This window comes from Capricornis sumatraensis, chromosome 23 (genome assembly GCF_032405125.1).
Source record: "Capricornis sumatraensis isolate serow.1 chromosome 23, serow.2, whole genome shotgun sequence".
Lineage (NCBI taxonomy): Eukaryota > Metazoa > Chordata > Mammalia > Artiodactyla > Bovidae > Capricornis > Capricornis sumatraensis.
The window spans coordinates 20,670,793-20,695,986 of NC_091091.1; the positions used below are offsets into that span (position 1 = coordinate 20,670,793).

The window sequence follows — 25,194 nt, forward strand, 5'->3', positions numbered from 1 at the left end:
ATGCCCAGTTGTGGATGTGTCTGGTAGAGAAAGTAAAGTCCAATGCTGTAAGAACAATATTGCACAGGAACCTGGAATGTTAGGTCCATGAAACAAGGTAAACTGGACATAGTCAAACAGGAGATGACAAGAATGAACATTGACAATTTGGGAATCAGTGAATTCAAATGGACTGGAATGGGCGAATTTAACTCAGATGACCATTATATCTACTACTGTGGGCAAAAAATCCCTTAGAAGAAATGGAGTAGCCCTCACATTCAACAAAAGAGTATGAAATGCAGCACTTGGGTTCAATCTCAAAAATGACAGAATGATCTCTGCTCATTGCAAAGGCAAACCATTCAATATCACAGAAATCCAAGTCTATGCTCCAACCACTAATGCTGAGGAAGCTGAAGTCAAACAGTTCTATGAGGACCTACAAGACCTTCTAGAACTAACAACCAAAAAAAAAAAAAAATATATATATATATATATATATATATATATATGTTCTTTTCATCATAGGGGACTGGAATGCAAAAGTAAGAAGTCAAGAAATACCTGGCGTAACAAGCAAATTTGGCCTTGGAGTACAAAATGAAGCAGGGCAAAGGCTAACAAAGTTTTGCCAAGAGAACACAACGGTCATAGCAAACATCTTCTTCCAACAACACAAGAGACAACTCTACACAGGGATATCACCAGATCAGTTCAGTTCAGTTCAGTTCAGTTCAGTCGCTCAGTCGTGTCCGACTCTTTGCGACCCCATGAATTGCAGCACGCCAGGCCTCCCTGTCCATCACCAACTCCCGGAGTTCACTCAGACTCATGTCCATCATGGTCAGTACCAAAATCAGATTGATCATATTCTTTGCAGCCAAAGCGGGAGAAGCTCTATACAGTCAGAAGAAACAAGACTGGGAGCTGACTGTGGCTCAGATCATGAGCTCCTTACTGAAAAATTCTGACTTAAATTGGAAAAAGTAGGGAAAACCACTAGACCATTCAGCTATGACCTAAATCAAATTCCTTACAGTGGAAGTGACAAATAGATTCAAGGGATTAGATCTGATAGAGTGCCTAAAGAACTACGGATGGAGGTACATAACATAGTACAGGAGGTGGTGATCAAAACCATCCCCAAGAAAAAGAAAGGCAAAATGGGTATCTGAGGAGGCATTACAAATAGCTGAAAAAAGAAGAAAAGCGAAAAGCAAAGGAGAAAAGGAAAAATACACACATCTGAATGCAGAATTCCAAAGAATAGCAAGGAGAGATAAGAAAGCCTTCCTAAGTGAACAACACAAAGAAAATGAGGAAAACAAGAGAATGGGAAAGACTAGTGATCTCTTCAAGAAAATCAGAGATACCAGGGGAACATTTCATGCAAACATGGGCACAATATAGGACACAAATGGTATAGACCTAACAGAAGCAGAAGATATTAAGAAAGGGTGGCAAGAATACACAGAAGAACTGTACAAAAAAGATCTAATGACCCAGATAACTAGGATGGTGTGATCACACACCTACATCTTGGAGTCAGACATCTTGGAGTGCAAAGTCAAGTGGGTCTTAGGGAACATTACTACAAACAAAGCTAGTGGAGGTGATGGAATTCCAGCTGAGCCATTTCAAATCCTAAAAGATGATGCTGTGAAAGTGCTGCACCTCAGATGTCAGCAAATTTGGAAAACTCAGCAGTTGCTACAGGACTGGAAAAGGTCAGTTTTCATTCCAGTCCCAAAGAAGGGCAACGAAGAAGAATGTTCAACTTACCACACAATTGCACTCATCTCACAAGTTAGCAAAGTAAGGCTCAAAATTCTCCAAGTTAGGCTTCAACAGTACCTGAACCAAGAACTTCCAGATGTTCAAGCTGGATTTAGAAAAGACAGAGTAACCAGAGATCAAATTGCCAACATCCGCTGGATCATAGAAAAAGCAAGAGAACTGCAGAAAAACATATACTTCTGTGTCATTGACTATGCTAAAGCTTTTGACTATGGATCACAACAAACTGTGGAAAATTCTTAAAGAGATAGGCACCAGACCACCTTACTTGCCTCCTGAGAAACCTGGATGCAGGTCAAGAAACAACAGTTAGAATTGGACATGGAACAATGGACTGATTCCAAATTGGGAAAGGAGTGTGTCAAGGCTGTATACTGTCACCCTGTTTATTTAACTTATATGCAGAGTATATCATGTGAAATGCCAGGCTGTATGAATAACAAGCTGGAATCAAGATTGCCAGGAGAAATATCAATAACCTCAGATAATCAGAGGACACCACCTTAATGCCAGAAAGTGAAAGGAAACTAAAGAGTCTCTTGCTGAAGGTGAAAGAGGAGAGTGAAAACCTAGTTTAAAACTCAACATTCAAAAAACGAAGATCATGGCCTCTGGCCCTATCACTTAATGGGAAACAGATGGGAAAAAATGGAAATAGTGGCAGATTTTTCTTGGGCTCCAAAATTACTGAGGATGGAGACCACAGCCATGAAATTTAAAAGACGCCTGCTCCTTGGAAGAAAAGCTATGGCAAACCTAGACAGTGCACTAAAAATCAGAGACATCACTATTCCAACCAAGGTTCATATAGTCAAGGCTATGGTTTTTCCAGCAGTCATGTACAGATGTGAGAGTTCGACCATAAAGAATGCTGAACACCAAAGAATTTATGCTTTTGAACTGTGGTGCTGGAGAAGACTCTTGAGAGCCCCTTGGACAGCAAGGAGATCAAATCAGTCAATCATAAATCAACCCTGAATACACATTGGAAGAAGTGATGCTTGAAGGTGAAGCTCCAATACTTTGGCCACCTGATGAGAAGAGCTGACTCACTGGAAAAGACCCTAATGCTGGGGGTTTAGGGAAGGAGGAGAATGAGACAACAGAGAATGAGATGGTTAGATGGCATCGGTGACTCAACAGACATGAGTCTGAGCAAACTCTGGGAGACAGTGAAGGACAGAGAAGCCTGGTATGCTGCAGTCCATAGAGTCGCAAAGAGTTGGACAAGACTGAATGACTGAACAAGAAAAAAAAAAACAAAGGAGACAGCATGAGATCAACCCTCTTAAAATTTTAAACACAGTATCCTCAAGATTCATACCTGCTGTTGCATATGGCAGAATTTCTTTCCTTTTTAACGCTGAATAATATTCCATTGTATGTACATACCACATACCACATTGTCTTTATCCATTCATCCATCAATGGACATTTAGGTTTTTTCCATATCTAGACTATTGTGTTACAATGAACATGGGAGTGAAAATACCTCTGAGATCCAATTTTAATTCTTTTTGATAAATACCCAGGACTGGAATTGCTGGAAGGTACGACAGTTCTTTGTTTTAGGAGTCTTTATACTATTTTCCAGCTGTAGCAGCTGCAATGCCTTACATTCCCGCAAACAGTGCACAAGGGTTCCAATTTCTCTATATCATCACTTATATTCTATTTCTTTGATAATAAGTATCCTAACAGGTGTGAGATGATATCTCACTGTGATTTTGATCTGCATTTCTCTGATAATTAGTAATGTTGAGCATCTTTTCATAGATCTGTTGGCCATTTGTATATATTCTATAGAGAAATGTTTTTCCAAGTCCTTTCCCTAGAATCAAGATTGCCTGGAGAAATATCAATAACCTCAGATATGCAGATGACACCACCCTTATGGCAGAAAGTGAAGAGAAACTAAAGAGCCTCTTGCTGAAGGTGAAAAAGGAAGAGTGTAAAAGATGGCTTAAAACTCGACATTTAAAAAACTAAGATCATGGCATACAGTCCCATCACTTCATGGCAAATAGATAGGGAAACAATGGAAACAGTGACAGACTTTATTTTCTTGGGCTCCAAAATCACTGCAGATGGTGATGGAATTCCTGAAATTAAAAGAAACTTGATCCTTGGAAGAAAAGCTACAACAAACCTAGACAGCATATTAAAAAGCAGAGACATTATTTTGCCAACAAAGGTCCGCCTAGTCAAAGCTATGGTTTTTTCCAGGAGTCATGTATGGATGTGAGAGTTGGACCATAAGGAAAGTTGAGCACCAAAGAACTGATATTTTTGAACTTCCAGTGTTGGAGAAGACCCTTGAGAGCCCCTTGGACTGCAAGGAGATCCAACCAGTCCATCCTAAAGTAAATCAATCCTGAATATTCATTGGAAGGACTGATGCTGAAGCTGAAGCTCCAATACTTTGGCCACCTGATGCAAAGGGCTGACTCATTAGAAAAGACTCTGATGCTGGGAAAGATTGAAGGGAGGAGGAGGAGACAACAGAGGATGAGATGGTTGGATGACATCACCAACCCGATAGACATGAGTTTGAGCAAGTTCTGGGAGCTGGTGAAGGACAAGGAAGTCTGGCATGCTACAGTCCATGGGGTCCCAAAGACCATGAATGACTGAACTGGACTGAACTTGCCAAGTTTTCAATTGCATTATTTGTTTTCTTGCTATTAAGTGAGGACTTCTATATTTTTGGATATTAACCCTTGTCAGATATACGGTTTGTAAATATTTTCTTCTATTGTACAGGTTATCTTTTTATCCCGTTGTTTCCTTTGCTCTGCAGAAACTTCCTAGTTTGATGTAGTCCCACTTGTCTTTTATTTCACTACCTGTACTTTTACCAACAAAATCATTGCCAAGACCAATTTCATGAAGCTTTTCCCCTGTGTTTCCTTCTAGACATTTTACAGTTTCAGGTCTTATTTTGAAGTTTCTAACCCATTTTGAGTTTATTTTGTTCATAGTATAAGGGTCCAATTTTGTTCTTTTGCATATGAACAGAGGATATCCAGTTTCCTCAACACCATATATTAAAGGGATTGTCATTTCCCCACTGTGTATTCTTGGCACCTTGCTTGAAGATCAGCTGTCTATAAATGCACAGATTATGAGAATTAAATAAAATAGTAGATTAAATGTGGGTACAATGTCTGATACACATTAAATGCTTAATACAAGTCATCAGTAAAAAAAAAAATAGCTATATGATGATGACAACAACATGGTGATAAGATGATGACAATTAACAGAGCCATCCACTCACTTACCTAGTCCCTATTTATAAGCAAGAATATAATACTGTAACCTGACAGGGCAGGTTTAAGAGTGCATATTAGCTACAAGAGAGATTTTCCCCCTATATGTTAACTAGATTCATAACTGTCACACAGATATGAAATACAAAAGTGTTTTCTTCCCATGTACTAATACTTAGAAAAGATTTTTAACCCCATCCTCAACAATCCAACTGTCTGACTTTAATTGCCTTTTGAAAGAAAAGTCTGGAAAAGAAAGAAGTGAAAAGGGAGATTATTTCTACTTGAACTGACAGCCAAAAACCTGCTTTGCACTGACTAAATTTTAAAAAATTAAGTTTGGTTCATGCCAGTGTTATTAATCCCTCAGTTTGTAAGCTCCGTTTGATCCCAATGAATCTCTTTTTTAAAAAGAATCTCCCTTTCATGTTAGAAATGGAGCACAAAGTAATTGCAGAGGATACTATCCATATCAAATCAATTACCATGTCCTGTCAATTTTTCCTTTGTAATGACTCCCCAACTATTCCTTTTCTTTCCCATTGCTGCTTTAACTAATGCAATCTGTCCACATCTCACTCCTGGATATTCTCACTAGTCTCTCCTTGGTCCCTCTGCAGCTAGGAATCTACCACTTTCTGTTCTGTGAGGAGCTATGAAATATCTATGAAATATATGAAATCTATGAAATATATATGATTCTAAAATATCACATATATTTTCTTAATCACAATCTTTCCTTGGTTATTATGTAAAGAATAAAACCCAAACCCCTTTACTTAACTCTCAAGTTATTCTCAGATTGTCTTGCACAATCTGATCCCCAATCCCAATTTCATCTTTCAAGGAATGCCTTTTACAACTGGTTCCCAGATGGCCTTGGTATATTGGAAATGGCATTGGCTCAATGGCACATAATCATTATCTGTAGTTCATCAATTTCCAAATATTAAGCAGTTACAGAAAAACAAAAAAGATAAAAAGAATAATATTCCTTCATCTCCAAATACTCCTGACCACAACTAAAAACCCATGAAAAGGACCAAAGGTTAATGTTCGTTAAAAAATATCCACCGTATATTCCTTCACTCTCAAGAAAATTTTACTTCTCAAACTATGCTCACAGTTATTTCCAGAGCTCTTCTAACTTCCAGTAAACCAAGACTGTCAAAGAATGAGCATGAAACTGGTGTCTATGGTGGTAACTCATCAGTCTTCCAAGGTCATCAAGATTTCACAATGCTCACTTCATGCCCTCACCACAGCCACCTCCTATACTAGTAAAGCAAATGCGACTACTTGGGGGGCAAGTCAGGGACTGGGAGCAGCTGAGTAAATCAACTGCCAGGCTGGGAACAGAATCCAAGAATTCTATTCCCATCTCATATCCAGTTACTAGGAATTGTCCATTTAGCTTTAGTCTGTTTTTAGTCTCTCCCTGTATTTTTTTTTTCCTTCTGAAAAAACAAGCTTGTCTAATACAACAAGTCTCTCAAGATGTGAGGGCTCCTTCTTCACATGGAAGCAGCAACTCCTAAAGATCTCTGTTTTCTGCATGTGAATATTTCATTAGATTAGATTCATGGATTCTCTGTAGACTCTGGGGTTCTTTTGGTTAATGGTTATTGAAAACACAGATCCAGAAACAACCACTGGAAGGACAACTACCTTCAAGGTACATGAATTAAAGACCTTTGTCTTCAATTTTGATGGATTCCAGATCACCACAAGCTAACTCATTCATTATTTCTTCAACATTTATCAAGCACCTACTATGTGCCAGGCCTTTGCTTAGCACAGGGCATATAATGATTTTTAAAAACACCACCACACACTCAAGGGCAGAGATACCAAGGAACAGAGGTCTACTCTAAGGTGAAATGTGGAGTGAGTCCTTAAGCATTATTATTTTATAGTAAGAGGATCATTAGTCCCTCTCTGGCTTTTAAATGCTGTAAGGGTATATTAAAATAGGAGTTCAAAACAAGTAGGCAAGCATTCTGACCACCTGCAATGTACTTACTCATCACTGAACCAGATATTACAAAACTCTAAAATGGACTGGAAGCAATCATGTATTGCAGAAAAAAACACAAATTTTAGAATCATAAACTCTGATTCTAGCAAGTGCTAGTTGTAAAGATAGGACAAGTTACTTAACCTCCCTGAACTTCAGTTTCCTCAACTTGTGTGTGTGTGTGTGTGTGTGTGTGTGTGTGTGTGTGTGTGTGTGTGTGTCCGACTCTTTGTGATCCCACAGACTAGAGCCGGCCAGGCTCCTCTGTCCATGGAATTTTCCAGGCAAGAATACTGGAGTGGGTGGTCATTTCCTTCTCCAGGTGATCTTCCCAACCCAAGGATCAAACCCATGTTTCTTGTGTCTCCTCTACTGGCAGGCGGGTTCTTTACCAGCTGAGTCAACAGGGAAGCATTTCTTCAACTTGAAAAGGTGAGAAAATCTGCCTGGTTAGGATTAAATGAGACATAATATAAAATGCCTTGCAGAGGGTTGGTGCTCAAGAACTGTTTATTACCTTTGTTTCAGAGAAATTGGGGCTACTGACACCAATTAGGAGATGACCACTTTAGCAGATGGTCTAGACTAGGACAGCAACAGTAAGACCAAAGGAAAAGTAAGATATACCAAAGGCAATCAAACAGTCAGGCAGGAGATTTAGCATTCCATCAAAAAGGTTTCATTACACTCATGAACTAAAAGAAACATTGTTTTAGGAATAAACAAAATATGGTATATCGATACAGCATAATACTGGTCAGAAATAAAAAGAAATAAGTACTGATACATGTTATAACAAGGATGAAACTTTAAAACATTATGCCAAGTTAAAGTAATTATTCCCAGCGAGCTACTTATTGTATGGTTTCATTTATCTGAAATACCCAGAATAGGCAAATGCATGGGGACAGAAGGTGCATTAGTCGTTGCCTCCATTTGGGCGTGGGGGAAGATTGGGTGAGATAACTAAGGAATGTGAGGTTTCCCTCTGTAGTGATGAAAATGTGATTGTGATGGCTGCACAACTCTGTGAATATTCTAAAAGCCACCGAAGTGTGTAAGGGGTGTGTGAATTGTATTGAATGTAAATTATATACCAATAAAGCTATTTTTTAAAGATTAAATAAGACAATGCTTATAGCATCTCGGAAGTGCTCAATAAATGTAGACTGATGATGCTACTGATATTGTTTCCAGAAGAAAATACATTTAATCTCAATTTTTTTCAGGCATGTTACTGATGAGAATCATCTGCACACTTAATCTCAAAATAATAAAACTATTATGTAACATAGAGGAAACATTAAGAAATCTCAGCAATGTTCTAATAACCTAAACTCCTATAAATATTTACAACAATCAGAAACAATAATATCTATGACAATCAGAAGTAATAAAAGTGATATCAATGAAGTCTTCCTCAACTATTTCAGATAAAGTTTACTGCTTCTTCCTCTGTAGTTTGTCTATTTATACTTTCATCACATCATTATCTATTGTAAACATATGACATTTTTCCCACTGAGTGTAAGTTCTATCAGAGTAAGGACTGTGTTCCATTCAGTTTTGTATCCTTTGGGAGAACATACTGCAATGCTAATACATAGTAACTGTGCTTAATACATGTTTATTGAATGAGCATTTAATTTAAAATTCCTGGATTTCTTGTAACTTCTCATCTCTGAATTCCTGTTTCAGCCTCCCTAAAAAAGAGGAAGAGGTTTCGAAAGGTGACCATTTTAACAATTACAACTCACATTTATATCTAACTAATAAATAAAAGCACCTCAACAAGTGATGTTTTAACTAGCTTTGCCAGTCTTAAACTTCCAAGGATCTCAGGAACAGGAAAATAACCTGAAAGAGGTTGTATAGCCCTCGGAAAACTCTGAAAAGTCTATATAATCAACCTATGATCCCTCCCATCATTACTAAAGTAAAATGTTTTGAGAAGCCCCTCCCAGCTCTCCATCTTGTTGCTGTCTTTCAGAGAACTAGTACTAGTAACCAGCAGCAAAGCCTAGTTCCTCCAAATGTGGTACCCAGATCAGCAGCATGGGCAAGACCTGGGAGTTTGTTGAAAAAGCAGAATCTCATTTTTAACTAGATACCCAGGTGATTTACATGCACACTGAAGTAGAGCTGACTATACCTGGTCTCTAGATTCAGACTGTCTAGACTTGAACTCCACAACAGACCCACTGGAGTACCTTATGCAAATCATTTCTCCCAGGGATTCTTACTTTGGTCCACACTTTAGAACCACCTGGATTCTAAAAAGATTTTTAAAAACCACAAAGCCTTGGCTCCACCAGAAATTGATTTAATTAGCCTAGGGCCCAATAATTTTTAACGCTCCCCTAACTAGGGGAATGCAGCCAGAATTCAGAACTACTGAGTAACTTCTCTAGGCTTCTATCAAATAGGATAGGGGTTGTGACGAACAAAAAATCTGATCACCTTTGAAGAGCTTTTGGCCTAGAACTTGGGATGTATAAGTGCTCAATAATTGGCAGTTATTATTATCAGACTGGAAATGTGGAAATGAACTGTCCTACAGCAAGGATAAAAAAAGAACGAAATATTAGTCTGGCCCCACAGGTACGTACCAGCCAAACTCATCAGGTACAAAAGAAAGGACACAATCAAAGTAACACATTATCCCTAGGATGACCTCTCCTAGCAGCCAACTGTTGATTGAAGCTTCAAGGAAACTACGTGTCAGGTAAGGGGCACACCATCCCTGCAAGGTGTCAGCAAAGGCCAGCACCTTAATTTGGAATGTACTGATGGCAGGTGGGGGAACATTATTTCAGCAGGTCTGTAACACAGGAAATCCCCCTTACCACACCTTCCTGATTTACACTGATTCTTGATGCACACCACATGTGTCCTCAAATCTCTCTTTCCCTCCCCTGCAAATTGTCAATCGTTCTGTTCCACATTTAGGTGATGAAAACTTAAAACCTGTGGTTATAACTTCTATGAGAAATTTCATCTTGAAAGCTTTCTAAATTTCAACTTTATTGCCACAAGGAAAATAGAAGAAACAAAAGACCTCAGTCATCCACTACACAAAAACCCCTAGTGAAGACATTCAATAAGTGTAAGTTTTCTGCAGCAAGTTGTTGAAAATCCTGACCTTTGGGCTGGAGTACCATTCATTTGCATCTACAAATGTTCTATGAAACAATAGCATTTATTTTTCTAATGGTTTCAGGTTACATGTTTAGTTTCACCTATGGGTTATAACTTGGCTAAACCTGAACTGCAGTTTCGTTTGAATCTACAACTCAGTGAATTTAACCTGAGTCTACTCTTCCTAGACAATTCATAATGGCCAGTAAGTCCATAATCTGTTTTTTTTTTTTTTTCCAACAACTGCAAAGAAATAGGAGAAGGCAATGGCAACCTACTCCAGTACTCCTGCCTGGCAAATCCCATGGATGGAGGAGCCTTGTAGGCTGCAGTCCATGGGGTCGCTAAGAGTCAGACACGACTGAGCGACTTCATGTTTACTTTTCATTTTCATGCACTGGGGAAGGAAATGGCAACACACTCCAGTGTTCTTGCCTGGAGAATCTCAGGGACAGGGGAGCCTGGTGGGCTGCCATCTATGGGGTCGCACAGAGTCGGACACGACTGAAGCGACTTAGCAGCAGCAGCAGCAGCAGCAAAGAAATAAACATTCGGATGGAGAGTATATATATTATTGGGGCACTGTGCATATGCATGCTAAGTAGCTTCAGTCATGTTCAACTCTTTGCGACCTTATGGACTGTACCCCACCAAGCTCCCTTGTCCATGGGATTCTCCAGGCAAGAATACTGGAGTGCTATGCCCTCCTCCAGGGAATCTTCCCAACCTAGGAATTAAGCCCACATCTCTTATATCTCCTGCATTGGCAGGCAGTTTCTTTACCACCAGCACCAACTGGGAGGCCCATTAGGGTACTGAGAGACACATAAAGATTTATCTCAATGGTGATCACAAACATTTTGTTAAATGTGCATGGTTTAGTGACCATCACCAAAAGCTCATATTCTATTTCCAGCTTCTCTGCTTACTCAGTATGGGCCTCCTCTGTGGTAAATGCATCCCTCTCACTGGGTACACTGTGATTCCTAATGAATGCCTGAACTTAAAGCCTTCTAATTTCTTTGTTGGAAGTCTCAGTGATACCAGCATCCACACAGCACTCTAGAAAGTCCCCTCTGTGTCATTCTCTGAACTAGTTCTAACCTCACTCTGGATTTGGATTACAATCTCAAGGGATTCTGAGATTAAGATGCGAAATCTACAAAAAATGACATTCTGCAGCCTGTCCAGAAGTTTGCCAATGAAGAACAGTTCAAAAAGAACCTGAGACTAAACTAGACCCCAGCACACAAGCAAACACATTATAGAAGGTGACAACCGTCTCTTTTAATTGCTCATGTGCCTCTCTGTGATTATTCTTTTGTTTTTCCTAACACGTATTTTGTGTCCTAACCCACCAGACCTTTGAATACCCTCATGGGAGGGTCTATGGATACACATTTCTTTTTTAATGTTCCATGATACTTGGTATAGGGCTTCTGAGCACCTGATAGATGAATGGACAAATAAATGAATTAGTGAGTGAATCAAAGACTGGATCTCTCTTATCTAAGCATGGTGTAGAGAAAACAGGACTGGATTCTAATCCTAGTTGCACTAACTACTCATCTTATGACCTTCAGCATGTGACATGTCTTTTCTGAGTCCCCATTTCTTCATATACACATACACACATTTGAGCACACACACGTTTGTCAACAGACTGATTTAAGAATTAAATGATAATATAAAACAGAACTCAAAACGAAATGCTATTATTAAGCATTATTATTATTATTTACCCTTAAGGCCATATCAAGATCTCTCCTCCTAGGCACCTGTCCTGACCACTCCAGCTCTCATTTAACCTCCTTCTCTGAACTCCTATAGCCCTTACAGCTTATTCCACATCCTTTAACCTTTGAATATATCATATCCTGTTCCCACTGCTATGTTTTCCTACACACCTTATATGTCTGAGATCTCTAACTCACAGAATCTTAGAATTAGATACCCCAAGCAGACACTAGGATCCATTTTCTTCATTTTATGAATAACAAAGACTTCAGGAAAGTTAACAACTTACACAATGACCCATTTAATTAGTAGAAAAACAAGTTCATTAACACAGGCTCTGCTTAAGCCTTCAGGTTTAACAAATGATGTCACTGAGTCCCCACTCTACAACTCTTTACCTAGGTGATTTGGGGCAAGTTAACCAATCTAAAGGAGATCAGTCCTGGGTGTTCTTTGGAAGGACTGATGCTAAAGCTGAAACTCCAATACTTTGGCCACCTCATGTGAAGAGTTGACTCATTGGTAAAGACCTTGATGCTGGGAGGGATTGGGGGCAGGAGGAGAAGGGGACGACAGAGGATGAGATTGGCTGGATGGCATAGCCGACTCGGTGGACATGAGTTTGGGTGAACTCCAGGAGTTGGTGATGGACAGGGAGGCCTGGCGTGCTGCAGTTCATGGGGTCGCAAAGAGCTGGACACGACTGAGCGACTGAACTGAACTGAACCAATCTGCGCCTCAGTTTCCCCATTTATCAAGTAGGAAAAATACTACTTTCTTCATAGGGCTGATAAGATTAAATATTAATCTCTGTAAATTCCTTAAAATAGTACTTACCACATAAGAAGCACCCAACAACGTTAATTAATATTACTATTATTCTTATTAAGCTGCAGGGGACTATCCATCCTTACATAGTATTTCTAAGATAATAACCCAGATCTGAGCAATTCAGCTTTTCCCAGCTTTCCAATCTCATCTTCCATCTTTCAAGGTGTTTTTACCTTTCCAGGGCAAGTAAAAAAAAGGTAGTGGTTCAATTTCCAAATCTCTCAATTCAAACATACAGATACAGATATGTACCCCATCTTTTCTAAATATGCAGTTTATATTTTTCATTCTTCATTCTTCACTACACAAAAAGCAAAACACATGCATTATGTAAATAATATAAATACTTTGTTTTACTTCATGTGTCTGTTCCATGCAATGTGATGATAGTTATCTCTATATGGATTTTTATGTGTATATCAATCACAGTGTGTTTTAATTTTAAATTCCTAGAGACAAAAATGATGTCTGCTTAAGTCAATCAAACATAAATTCTGGGGTACTTGGACTAAATTAGATCAAGTATTCAGAGAAGAATTTCAGAAAAATGTAGAGAATGAGGGAGGATTAATAAGGACTGGCCCAGCAGAAACCTTAATGAAAAAGGGAATTTGGGCAGAGCTTTGAAGGACAAGTAAAAATTTTAATTCAAGACAGAAAATCAGTGTTCAAGGTAGAGGGTAAAGGATGAGCAAAGTGGAAAGACTTGACAAAGATTAGTCTGATTAAAATAGAAACATGACGTGTATACCTGTGGCGGAATCATGTTGATGTATGGCAAAACCAATACAATATTGTAAAGTAATTAACCTCCAATTAAAATAAATAAATTTATATTTTAAAAAATAGAAACATGATACTCAAGACCATTGAAAAATTCTATTGAATATGTAAGACCAGAGGACTTTAAGAGTATGGTTCATATTCTATTCCTCTTGGTAGCCACAGGTTCTAGCACTAAGCTTGGGATATGATTTATAATCAAAAAACATGTATTGAATTAAGCAAAATTATAGTCTTCCACTGTACTAAAGTGAAGAGAACTGATTATGAAACCAAAAGACAAAGGAGTCCAACAAGATATCTATACCTTCAACAGCACTAGCTGTGTTAGCCACCCAGTTGTGTCCAGCTCTTTGTGACCCCGTGGACTATAGCCTGCCAGCATCCTCTGTCCATGGAATCTCCAGGCAAGACACTGGAGTGGGTTGCCATTTTCTTCTCTAGGGGATCTTCCCAACCCAGAGATCAAACCCAGGTCTCCCTCATTGCAGACAGATTCTCTACTGTCTGAGCCACCAAGGAACCTCCACAGTACTAGCTACTAGTCCACAAATGTGTATTTACTTGTCTACATCACTGTCCGCGGACAAGTGCAAGAAAAACAAAACACACAAAATTCTTTCATGCTCATGTATTCATATTCTCTGTCTCTCTATTTTTATCTCTTTCTGTCTCATATATACACACACACTGTTCGGAGTTCCAATCCATTGCTCACAGACTGAGAGAGCTGAAAATTTGATTAAGGTACTAAGAAGCACAGACGTTATGAGTCTTAACATCTAATCCACTTTGATGAAGGATTCTCAGAAGAGGCTCCTGCCTTTACAAACCCAGACCATGTGACTGGCAGGCTGAAGAGGCCCACGGAATTTTGAAAGAAATTTCTTTTCTTCCATGAGGTACCCATGCCACCAGGAGGCCTTGGGAGAACAGAAGAGAGGATGTAAATAAATATGGCAAGAGAAATAGTGATATCTGGTATTGGCAACAGCAACACAACAGGAACACACAACAATTTGTGGATTACCTTTGTACCCAATTATCAGTGATAAATTATGCAAAATGTGGTTGTGATTGAAATGTCTATTTTCTGACTCACTGAAATTAAGTCATCTCTACAAGCAGTAGTTCAGAGTTTTCATATCTCTTCTCTACCACTTCCAGCATTAGGTAGATCCACAGTTACTAAACTGTGACCAAATGGCATGATAACTATCTTTGTGAGATACCACATTCAAATTCACAGGGGTATATATAGTGAGCTGCAACTGGCACTCCGGACCTGGGTACAAAATTTCAAAAATTACAGAAAACACATCCACTTTGTTTCCAAAAGGCAGAATAAAACACACATAAAACTTCAGATAATTTCTGACACCCTTTAATACAATATTAAATTGTGTCAAATCCTTCTAAAGTTCCTGGCAGACAAATCATGAAATGCTAAATGCTGACCTTGGAATGGAGGCTTTTCTTGGCCTAAAAAATCTTTAGAAACTATTTTTGGCTAATGCTCTGAAGTGATAAGAGGTCAGGAGTATATAATTTGACAGCTGTACCTGGGCCTCATTCATCTTCTCAGCCTCAGCACCAAACAAGCCTGGAACTAGCTTCCTGTTCAATGAGTAAATTCATGAGTGAATAAACATGAAATAGTAGCCTGTTTTTACTCTATAAAAGAAGAGTGATAAAAATTATCAAGCAAATCCTAAAACCTTTACTTTATATACCCTATAAGAACCAAATTAATAATTTAGTTTTAAATTATCTGTCCTTCAAACACGCTTCATAACTCAAACCTCATCAAGTGCAGTTGTAACAGACCTTAGCTAAAGTATATGAATGTGTGCAATGATTTAGAAAAGAATGGGGAAGGGCAAGGGTCACTGTCCATGTTGGAAACATGTCCTTCCCTTCTCCAAGAGAGTAAAAATATTTATAATAGCCTCTATTTTCCTATAGGGACAATTCCATTTTACTATGCTTGAAATTCAACATTCCCATTATCTGATCTGGATTTACCCAACCAAACTTCACTCTTCCACATGTACTTTCTTCTTTTGTAATTACATATTTTGAAGCTAACAAAAATACACTACACTAGAATTTCTTTAAATCCAAACTAGACATTCGAGAAAAATGAGCTTTTCTTAGAATATTTTCTAATATGTGCTTTTCATAACTTAAATTATACACATTTCTGAATTAACAAAAGTATGCAAATAGGCTTCTATAAAAAGAAATGTTATGCTTCTAGCAATATGAACTAATCTAATTTCTAACATGTACCTTCTATTTAGGCAGGGTGGTAAATAGGGTAATATTGCCCAAACACATAATTCGGCTTTGCCTCATGCTCTTTCCTTTGAATGTAATGTCTTCTCTCCTCATCTCTATATTTCACAAGGCCCAACCTAACTCCCACGTAAGTCTGGCCAGTACTCATCTCTATTTTCCCTGTCACACTCTGGCAAACTATTTTGTTCCACTTAGCACTTCTATATTCTATATTATCTTTGTGTTACTCTTCAGTTTTATCATTATAAATGTTATATCACTAACAAGCTATTAGATCATTGATAGCTGGGACAATGTCTTTTGAAGGGGAAAGGTCAAGTATTTTGTAGGGTATCCTTCAATTTGACTAGTGTTTTCTCATATTTAAAGAGAGTTATGGATTTGAGGAAGGAATATCACAAAGGTAAAGTGTCCTCTCATCACATGATATCAGGGAATACATGATATCAACATGACTCATCTGCTGATGTTAACCTTGATCACTTTGTTGAAATGATATCTGACAGCTCCTCCACTGTAAAGTTACTATTTTCCCCCTTACACACTCTCTTCTTTAGAAACAAGTTGTTAAATCCAGCCCACACTCAAGCAGAGAACAGAAGCTCCACATCCTAAATGTATCAAAGGATTGACGGCCATATGCTAAAACCACCACAATAATTAATTAATACTATGAGAGAAATGTTTGATGCTATGCAAATATTCCATTTTGCTTTAAACTACACCTACTTATTTTAATACTGATTAGTGGATCTTGCTTACAGCAATAATTACAGTTGTGCTCTAATGTTGATATGGTATTGCATCTTTTATTTGTTTGATAATCTGCCATTTTGTCCAGCATCAAACTAAACACAGATCAGGTAATCAATAAAGACTTGTTAAACATTATTGAATTTCCACAAACATTTATGTAAAATAAAGTGAGACAGTGCAAAGTGTGTATGTTCAAGGCAAATATGTATTTTGGCAGTTGTGCTATTCTTATGTCATATGTCCTGATGGATGGACTGAGAATAGAAAGACAAAGAATTAACTACCTCACCTCTACTAAAACTGGAGAAAGGAGAACAATAATATTAGTTGTATAGTGCCTTAGAGTTTACAAAGTGTACTCCACATTCATTATTTAGGATTTCAGAAGCTCTCAGAAGCAAAAATTTTCAGGAAATGAAAATTGAAAACAACATTTAAATTTGTGCAAAGGTACTATTAAACTGTGAGTTGGAAAATTAGATGTAGAAACTACAAAAGGTCAATCAAGCAAAGCTAAACTAAAGGCAAAGAAGAAACAGATATGATTTAAAAAAGTGTGAGTCCAGAGCAAGGCTTTAAATCAGGTGGTAAAGTTGATTTAACACACAGTATTAAACCAAGGCACTTAGACTACCAAAGATAAAGAGAACACAGTTAAAATAATGAAGTATGTCATTAAAATAAATATTAAGAATGGACTTCATGGGAAAATGCATTGAAGGTAAAAAATGAATAGAATCTTTATGTATGTGTTTACACATTTCTTCATTGGCAACCTCCATTTTTCCAGTGCCTTTAACATGCTTTTAACCTAGTAGGCATCCAGAAATATTTGCTGAAGTTCTACTCTGTGTCAGACAGAATGCTAGACATTTTGGGATATACAACAATTAGATATGGTCCCTTCCTATTAATAATTTACATTCTATTAAAAAGTAAAAGAAGGGGCCAAAAGAAAGAAAGCTGCAACCGTCCAAAGAAAGAAAAGAGATGACCTGTTCAGGAAAGGCTTGTGGTAATAACGGGCACTTGCAGAATTGGGTGAAGTGGGTAGTAAGATTTTAACAAAGCCAAGAAAAAGGCATTTAAAGCACAGACAGAATGGCTGAACACAAGGGGTTGAGATGTTTTAAGGAAACAGTGAAAATCAAGCAAAGCTGCAATAAAAGTATATGAAAACATAAGAGTACAAAAGATAAGAGATTTTAAAAAGGTTTTGAATGGCAAGTTGAGGAGTTTGAACATTTCCTGTAAGCAATCCAAAAATAATCAAAAGATTTCCAGCAAAAGAGTGACATGATGAACATGATATTTTAAAAATATTAAACTGGCTTTTGATGTGCACAATAAACGGTATATATCTTGATTAAAGGTATGATTATGGCAGTAAAGAGACAGGCATACAAATAAAGCACACTGAATATATAACAAAGAAGAACAGACTGTAGCAAAATAACAAAAGATTAACCTATGATTTCTTTGTTAGGAGAAAGAAAAGCATAACATCACATAGAACCAAGAGGAAGTTTGGCAAAGGGAAAGACCCCAAAGTATGAAGAATAATCCTATTTCCTATTTTCATTTCTTCCATCATGTTTGTATGAAATTCAAGTTACCTAAGCTAAAGTGGAATAGGTAACTATATCAAAGGACTAATTAGAGAAGTTCCCAAAGTGATATATAAACAGTGACTTTAGAGAGAGGAAATGTAGCTGCTTTAAAATGCTTTAAAAGTATTCAGAAAATACAAGCCACATGACTTGCTAATTGCTCAGTTAGTTCAGGGAAAAACAACAGAGACAAAAAATCACATCAAGGTAGCAGTACGAATGCATTAACCAGAAAACGGTACATTACCCAAGCTGGGTATCAGTTCATTTAAATCCTAGTATATAACAAAACTAAATATTAGTCTCTTCTCTCATTACCATATACAAAAAAATAGTCACTCATATTCTCCACCTCCACTTCTTAAAGAGAATTCTTCCTATATTTTCTTAATCCTCTCAAACAATTCTCTAATTCTATCCCCTTTCTTGTGTATAAACTTTGGTCTACTGCATTTTATTTACTTCTTAATTCCACTTTAAAATATTAAATATATATTATAAATTTTCTGAAGCTGCCTTTAATAAAAGTAGGAGTATTTAGCCTTCATATTTAGCCTTTGCAGTTGACAAAATATTTTATACACATTACCTCTCAGAACCCTCACAGAAGCAATGCACAGCAAGTATTATCATCATCCATATATTATACAGAAGCAGTAAGCCCAGGGCCACATATTCATAAGTGATAGAGTCAGGCCTGAAATACAGGTTTTCTGAATCCAAATTCCATATTCTCCTCCCTATGTCACTCAGTTTCATCATGTGCCAGTAGCTATATCTAATTATTCAAAATGTATGTCATTATTCTATACTATGTTTAAGCCAATACATCTCTTTTTAAAAAAAAATTAGATACTGATGCCCAAATGGCCCTATTATACAGCCATTTACTGAGAAAACTTAATTATTTTATGAAGCTCATTATGATGATAGTTATCACTGGATGAAAAGTGATGACTGAAGTATAATATCTGCAAAATTGCTGAGCCTGTACCAAAACCATTTTCGCCTTTAATTCTGCAACACAACATGTAACAACAAAGACAATATGGGTGATTTAAGGATATGTAAGCATCAAAGGACAGAAACAGGGCATTCCTACTCTCTTTAGCTGTGCAAAGGCCTCAAATACTGATATAGTTCAGAGCATCTTATTACCAGGGAGACATAAATCAAAAGGAGTTCAGCTAGGAGCAATAAAACAGATTAGTGTCTGGAAGGACTGACTTTAAAGAAAGTTTTAAAAGAATTAAATCCAGGTAGTCTAGATAAAAAAACAGCAAAGAGGAAACCTTTTTTTTTTGAAGCTGACAATCACAACAAAGAAATTATTTTGAAGCTAAATGTTTAAAACAGTGCAAAAAGGAATATTCACATATTTGGAGAATATAAAGGGAAAATTCAGGAGAAATTTACCAACAAAAACCTATGGGACAAAAGACCTTTCTCCCACAGGAGTGGTGAAAACTACATTCCTAGAGATATTTAATACCATGTTGGACAAGACAAGAAAAGGATTCCATATGGAATGATACTGTAGTGGCCCCTGAAGTGGTGGAAGAAATGAAGATGACCTCTTAGATCTTTTCCATTTCTGATTTTTTCCTAACTCTATGAAGTTTTATGGGGCATGGCCTTCTACCAATTTCCTTTCTCCCCATGATGCCCACTTTCTCCTTTCACAAACGGAAACAAAGTAACCTGCATTTTAAGCAGATCTCCCATTCTCAGTGAATAGGTAATATAATCCTAGGTACAAATTTTGGAGAAAAAGGCTAATTCCTAAATTTATAATGGTGTCCCGCCACCCCCCCCACCCGCCCCCCACAGTGGTTCCTGGGACTCTTACAAGATTTTTCACAAACTAAAGAGGAAGTAGTTCAAATGGACTTCAAGAAGAGCAGTTTCATCAGGAAAACCATTAATATCCTCCCTTCTTGTACCTGAACACAAAGCTGACAGTGACCCTGGGAACTAAAAAGCACTGGGTCAAATTACCATCAGAGCTGCTGCTCAGGATTATCTTTTAGCTTTCAGCCTTTTATGCTGAGTGACAGCAAAGTCTACCTGCAATCCACATTTTCATAGCAATGACATTTACCTTTGACAAGATGTAGCCTTAAATACCTACACACTTGGAAAATGCTGTAAAAGAGTAAGTCTGATTCAGGATTCAAACTCAAGAAGCCTCAGCCTTGCCCTCTTTCTCATCTGACACTTAAAAAAAAAAGTGCTTCTCAGCCAACCTTGAAATAGATCCCAACTCTCCAGAATTCCTGTTCAGTGAAAGCCCCAGAAAATACAACCGGCTTTTCCTCATTTTGCTGATTTATAAGGACAAGATGTAACAAAATCCAGGGAGCTCTGAGAACATGTCCCTGAGCCCTTTAAAAATAAAACTGTAGCTCACTTATGAAAAGGGACAGCAGGGCAGAGATAGCCCTCCAAGAATGGACACTAATGCTTCTTCTATGCAACCTAAACAACCTTAGTGGCTGAAGACCCAACAATTGCCATCTTGCCTATTTTACCCACACAGAAAGTTCACTGATATTAAAACCAAACCCTCTAAACAATTTTTTAAAATACCATTTTCACTTTTCCCTAGTAAAAATGAGACTGTTCATATATTTAAAAAAAAAAAAAAAAGATTGTCCTCTCATATTAGAATAGGACTCAGAGTTTTCAAAGCCCTTCCAACACGCAACTCTGATCCTGGCAGGAAAAGCTGGCAGTTATAATCCCATTTTGAAATTTAGAGGGTGGGAAAGTGTGACTCTGAGATTAGGCAGTCTAAAGGAGAACTCACTGCAAAGATTTTCAAACCTTTCCAACAAGGGACCAATCTAAAAGGGATTGTTCCAGAAAAATTCAGTGGATTTCAAAAACAGCTGAAGACTGGTAGCCTTATCTCAAGAAAACAAGGAATAAGAAAAACAAAAGGCAACTTTTCCTATAATTTCAGGAAGGAAACGTGACCCTGACCCTTTAACAGCCTACGAACCTGAAAGAATTTTCTCAAGAAATTCCTTGAACCTTCGCCCCACAGGGCTAGTCAGCCAGAAGTTTTGGCCACTAGTTCTGGGCCTCTGTCTGAGACTCATCCGCCCAAGAAAAGCAAGGAGCCTGGACAAGGAGAACCTGAGGAGCCCCCTTTACTTAATCACTTCGGAACTCCCACACTCCTGTGTCCCCTCGCCTACAGCTACCAGTTTTGCAGGTGAGCTCCAACCTGGGCCTCCTCCAAATCTGCATGCCCCCTCACACACACACACACACACACACGTACACAGATTACTCCCCCGCACTCCCCAAACTTTACCCACCCAACAAAAGTGGGAACCAAGTTTCTCACCATCCTCATAGTTTTTGAGATAGTAATCCGGGCCGGGACCCCCACGGCTTTTTGCCGGGTTCCTCAGGTTCTGGAACTGCAGGAAGTCGGTCCTTTTGCCCCCGAAGCGCAGAAAGGCGGGAGAAAGTCCCCGGGCCAGGGTCACCAGACGCTTGGAGCTGCAGGGGTAGAGAAGGAGAAAGGAAAGGATACGGGAGACAAGCGAGAGGCCGCAGGGCACCAGCAAATCCCTCTTTCCACTCTCTGTGGAGTTTCGCCTGGCACCCTAGCCCGCCCAGCTTTGGGCCGAGGGACCTGGCGCTGCGCCTCCTGCGCCCAGCTGGTCGCGGCCCCCTCCCTCTGGCACCCCGACGGTGCTCACCGAAGGCAGTATTTACAAAGAATTAGACTGTTTGTTAACACTGTGTGCATAGGTGGGGGTACGCTTCTGCTGAGAATACGGAACTAAGGCGCAGTTGCTGGGCTTCAGCCCCTGCCGGGAAAGCGCTCCGAAAGGAGTCGCGCAGCGCAGGGACCTCGGGCTCCGACTTTTGCCGAACTTCTAGGCTGAAAGAGGGAATCTGCCTCCTCTGCCCCAGGGGCAACCTCAACCTCTATGCAGAAGGTGAAACCCGCCTTCTTTCTCTCAGACCAGGCACCTGACATCGTTTTTTTTTTTTTCAACGCCAGTTGATTTTCCTTTTCCACTACCTTATAACAACTGCATGCATCTCCCAAATCCTTGTCTTTCTGAGAACACTCCCCACACCCGCCTTGCACAGTAAAAGCAATGTCTCTTTGGTCCCTGAAATAATTCAGCCAGACCTCAGGAAAGGTAATGACCTTCTCTCCACCCCCCAGTTGGGCTCCATCATTTTCCATTCCCACTTGGAATCATTTGGAAGCTCTGAGGAAAGTGAAGTTTGCCGAAATGTGGAACGTGCGCGTCGTAGCAGACTCTGAAGAGCATCAGAACAATGGCATTTACAGCTATTTAGGTTCAGGATTTCCATAAATAGGTTTTTTAAAAGCCAAACGCTAATTAGGGAAGGCGCAGAGAACGAGCAATGAGGATGCGCTTAATGCTAAGGGCATCAGCTTTTGAGTTTCGGATTTCTAAGTTATTTTTAACGCTTTTCTGGTTCAGGTTCTGAAAATCCAAATCCAAATGGTACTAAAGAATATCTTGAAGACGGCGGATAGGAAAGGGGGGGCGGGGAGACAACGGAGACTCCGGTTTCAGATTTTCTGACAAAAGCTGTGGCCGCCCAGAGAAGTCCCAGTAGGGAGAAGGATCCCCTGGCCGTGGACTCCAGGACTGCGTTACCAGGCGGGCGCAATCGGGCGTCGTGTGGGCCCACGGCTGGCAGAGGAGACCACCGCTCAAGTCCGGCCCCGCCGAACCGGCGTTTCCAACAACCGTCCAGCCGGAAGCCTGCACAGCCAATGCAAATACGCCCCGCCACGGCTTCTTTCCCGAAAAGCCGCCTTCCACAATCTTTTCTGCGGCAAGCATTTAGCGAGAACAGTAAAGGTTTTGTTGTTGTTTTTAAGATAAGAAGCAAAAGAACTCCAAAGGAGTCCGCGCAGCTGGAGAACCGCGATGCAAGTAGGGAGTGTAGTCGCCCCCCCTCTCCTGCACCCCACCCCCCCCCCCCCCCCGCCCCGCTCCCCGGACGAGCTCAAAGACGCGCGCTGCTGCAGGAAGAGCTTCCGAAGAGGAATCCGGGCCGCGCAGAGCTGTTCCCGCCCTCCCAGCCGAGGCGCCGGCAGGAACCGAAACGGCCTGGGCAGCCGCAGCAGCAAGGACTCAGCCTTCCCGCAACGCTCGCTCCACGTGGAAGAAACGCCCCAAAGTGCGCTTCCCGCTACCTGCAGCGTCCTCCCGCCCGGCCGAGGTCAGGGGAGACCCGGAGAACTGAGGGGCGGGCACACACTAGAAGCAAACTCGAATTTCGCGGAGAGTGAAAGATACTCACGAAAGACGCACTGCGGACACGGCCTCAGGGCAGAGAAGTGAGACTGAGCGCGCTCGGAGCTCTTCGAGGGAGCCCACAGCTTAGCTCCAATTTGGAGGGAATTTTTTAAAACTCAACATTTGTATTCGACATTGTAGACAATTTATTTTTTATTTATTTTTACAAAGCAACTCTCTCCCTGTTGTGAAGGGATCGTGGTTGCCTAACTGCTGAACAGTAATAACCGGGGAGAGGGTGCGCCCCAATTAAGAGGCCAAGCCCTAGAGTAATGTAGAATCCACAATTATAAATCTCCCGGCTTCCTAATCCACCCTGCGAGATTCAGACCTCCGAAACATCCCTAGAGTATTTCTAGGACCCTTTCCGCTCTCCTTATATACGCTATGACCGCAGCGAGGGTTCTTTCTTTCTTTCAAGAAAAACTAAGCTATGCAGTTACCACAGATTTAAGGAGGAGGGACTAGGGGACCATTCGGTCTATTAAAAGTATCTTTCAACGTCCTTAAATTTGGAGAGGACAGCAGAGGATATAAAATTAAAAATCCGAACCAATTTGCCCACCGCTCAAGCCTCTGCCTAGATTGATTCTCTGTCTGGAACTGACGAAACGATCTTTCCGTGGAAAACTCCACTTTCGTGCGAATCCCGCTTAAACATTCACAGACACATGCAGACACGCACTCTCTCACACACACCCATTCCTCTCGGGTCTTTGTTGCTCGAGACCTTTTTTTCGCTTTTGTAACTGCCCTGAATCCCTTGTTTCTCTTCAGAAGGAGTCCGGGAGGCTAATTGTGGATATATGTAAGCACAACATTTTTTCAGTCATAACTGATAAGTTTCTGAAATGCCTTCTGCATTGCAAACATGTGCATCTTAATAGAAAACATTGCTTTTCTCAATCACCAGTTACAGCCTCACAGCAAATATTCCTGGAGGAGGAAAACCTTTCTTCTCTTTGAGAGATCCGCCTGGTGTATTTTCTTCTTCTTCTTCCCCCTTTGGAATGAGGGGATAGGAAGGGGTGGGGGTTGCTACTTTAAAAAAAAAAAAAATGATCCATCGAAGCCCCTGCCTTACCTTAAGAAATCGAGCCAGCCATCATGAATGATGGACGGATCCAGCTGCAGAGAGAGGAAGTTCTCATTGACTGTCCTGACTGGGTTCTTGGTGCTCACATCAAGTAGAATCAGGGTCTTTTCCTTCATACCTGGAGCTCTGTCTACAGGCAAGGGTCTCCTGTCTCCAGCTTGGGAGGAAAGGGAGCGATGGAGCAACAGAGCCAAGAAGAGCGCCACCGGGGCTAGGCACGCGGGGGGGCGGGAGTTGCTGGAGGGCATGGCTTCAGGGAAGGCACAGAGCACCCTCATTAAATCCCTCTGATTTAAACCTCTCTTCCTACAGGGTCTCGCTGGTGACTAATTGTCCTTATCTAAAGTGTGTGTCTGTCTGCCTTCCCCCCCCCTTTTTTTTCCCTTCCTTTCCCCCCCTCTCTTGAGCTCTCTCTCCCTTTTTTCTTTTCTTTTTTTTTTTCTTCAGTGTTTTGGTGCTGGTGGAGCGAACTCACGCCCCTAGCCAGCCTTCTCAGAGACTCGTGCCAAGTGTACTCGTTCACCAGCACCGCCCCTTTAAGAGATTTCGACTGCAGACATTTTTT

General features: G+C 39.9%; 1 protein-coding gene across 3 annotated transcripts in view; it reads right to left on the bottom strand.

The window, feature by feature from the left end:
* HPSE2 (heparanase 2 (inactive)) overlaps positions 1 to 24,907 on the bottom strand; it is a 685,113-nt gene extending 660,206 nt beyond the window's left edge. For all 3 annotated transcript variants that reach the window (XM_068961588.1, XM_068961587.1, XM_068961586.1), the window contains exons 1-2: positions 24,618 to 24,907; positions 21,580 to 21,737 (exon numbers count right to left, since the gene is read on the bottom strand). In XM_068961588.1, the coding sequence (XP_068817689.1) occupies positions 21,580 to 21,737; positions 24,618 to 24,907 (448 nt within the window). The remainder of the gene's footprint in view (positions 1 to 21,579; positions 21,738 to 24,617) is intronic.
* Positions 24,908 to 25,194: the final 287 nt, after the last annotated feature.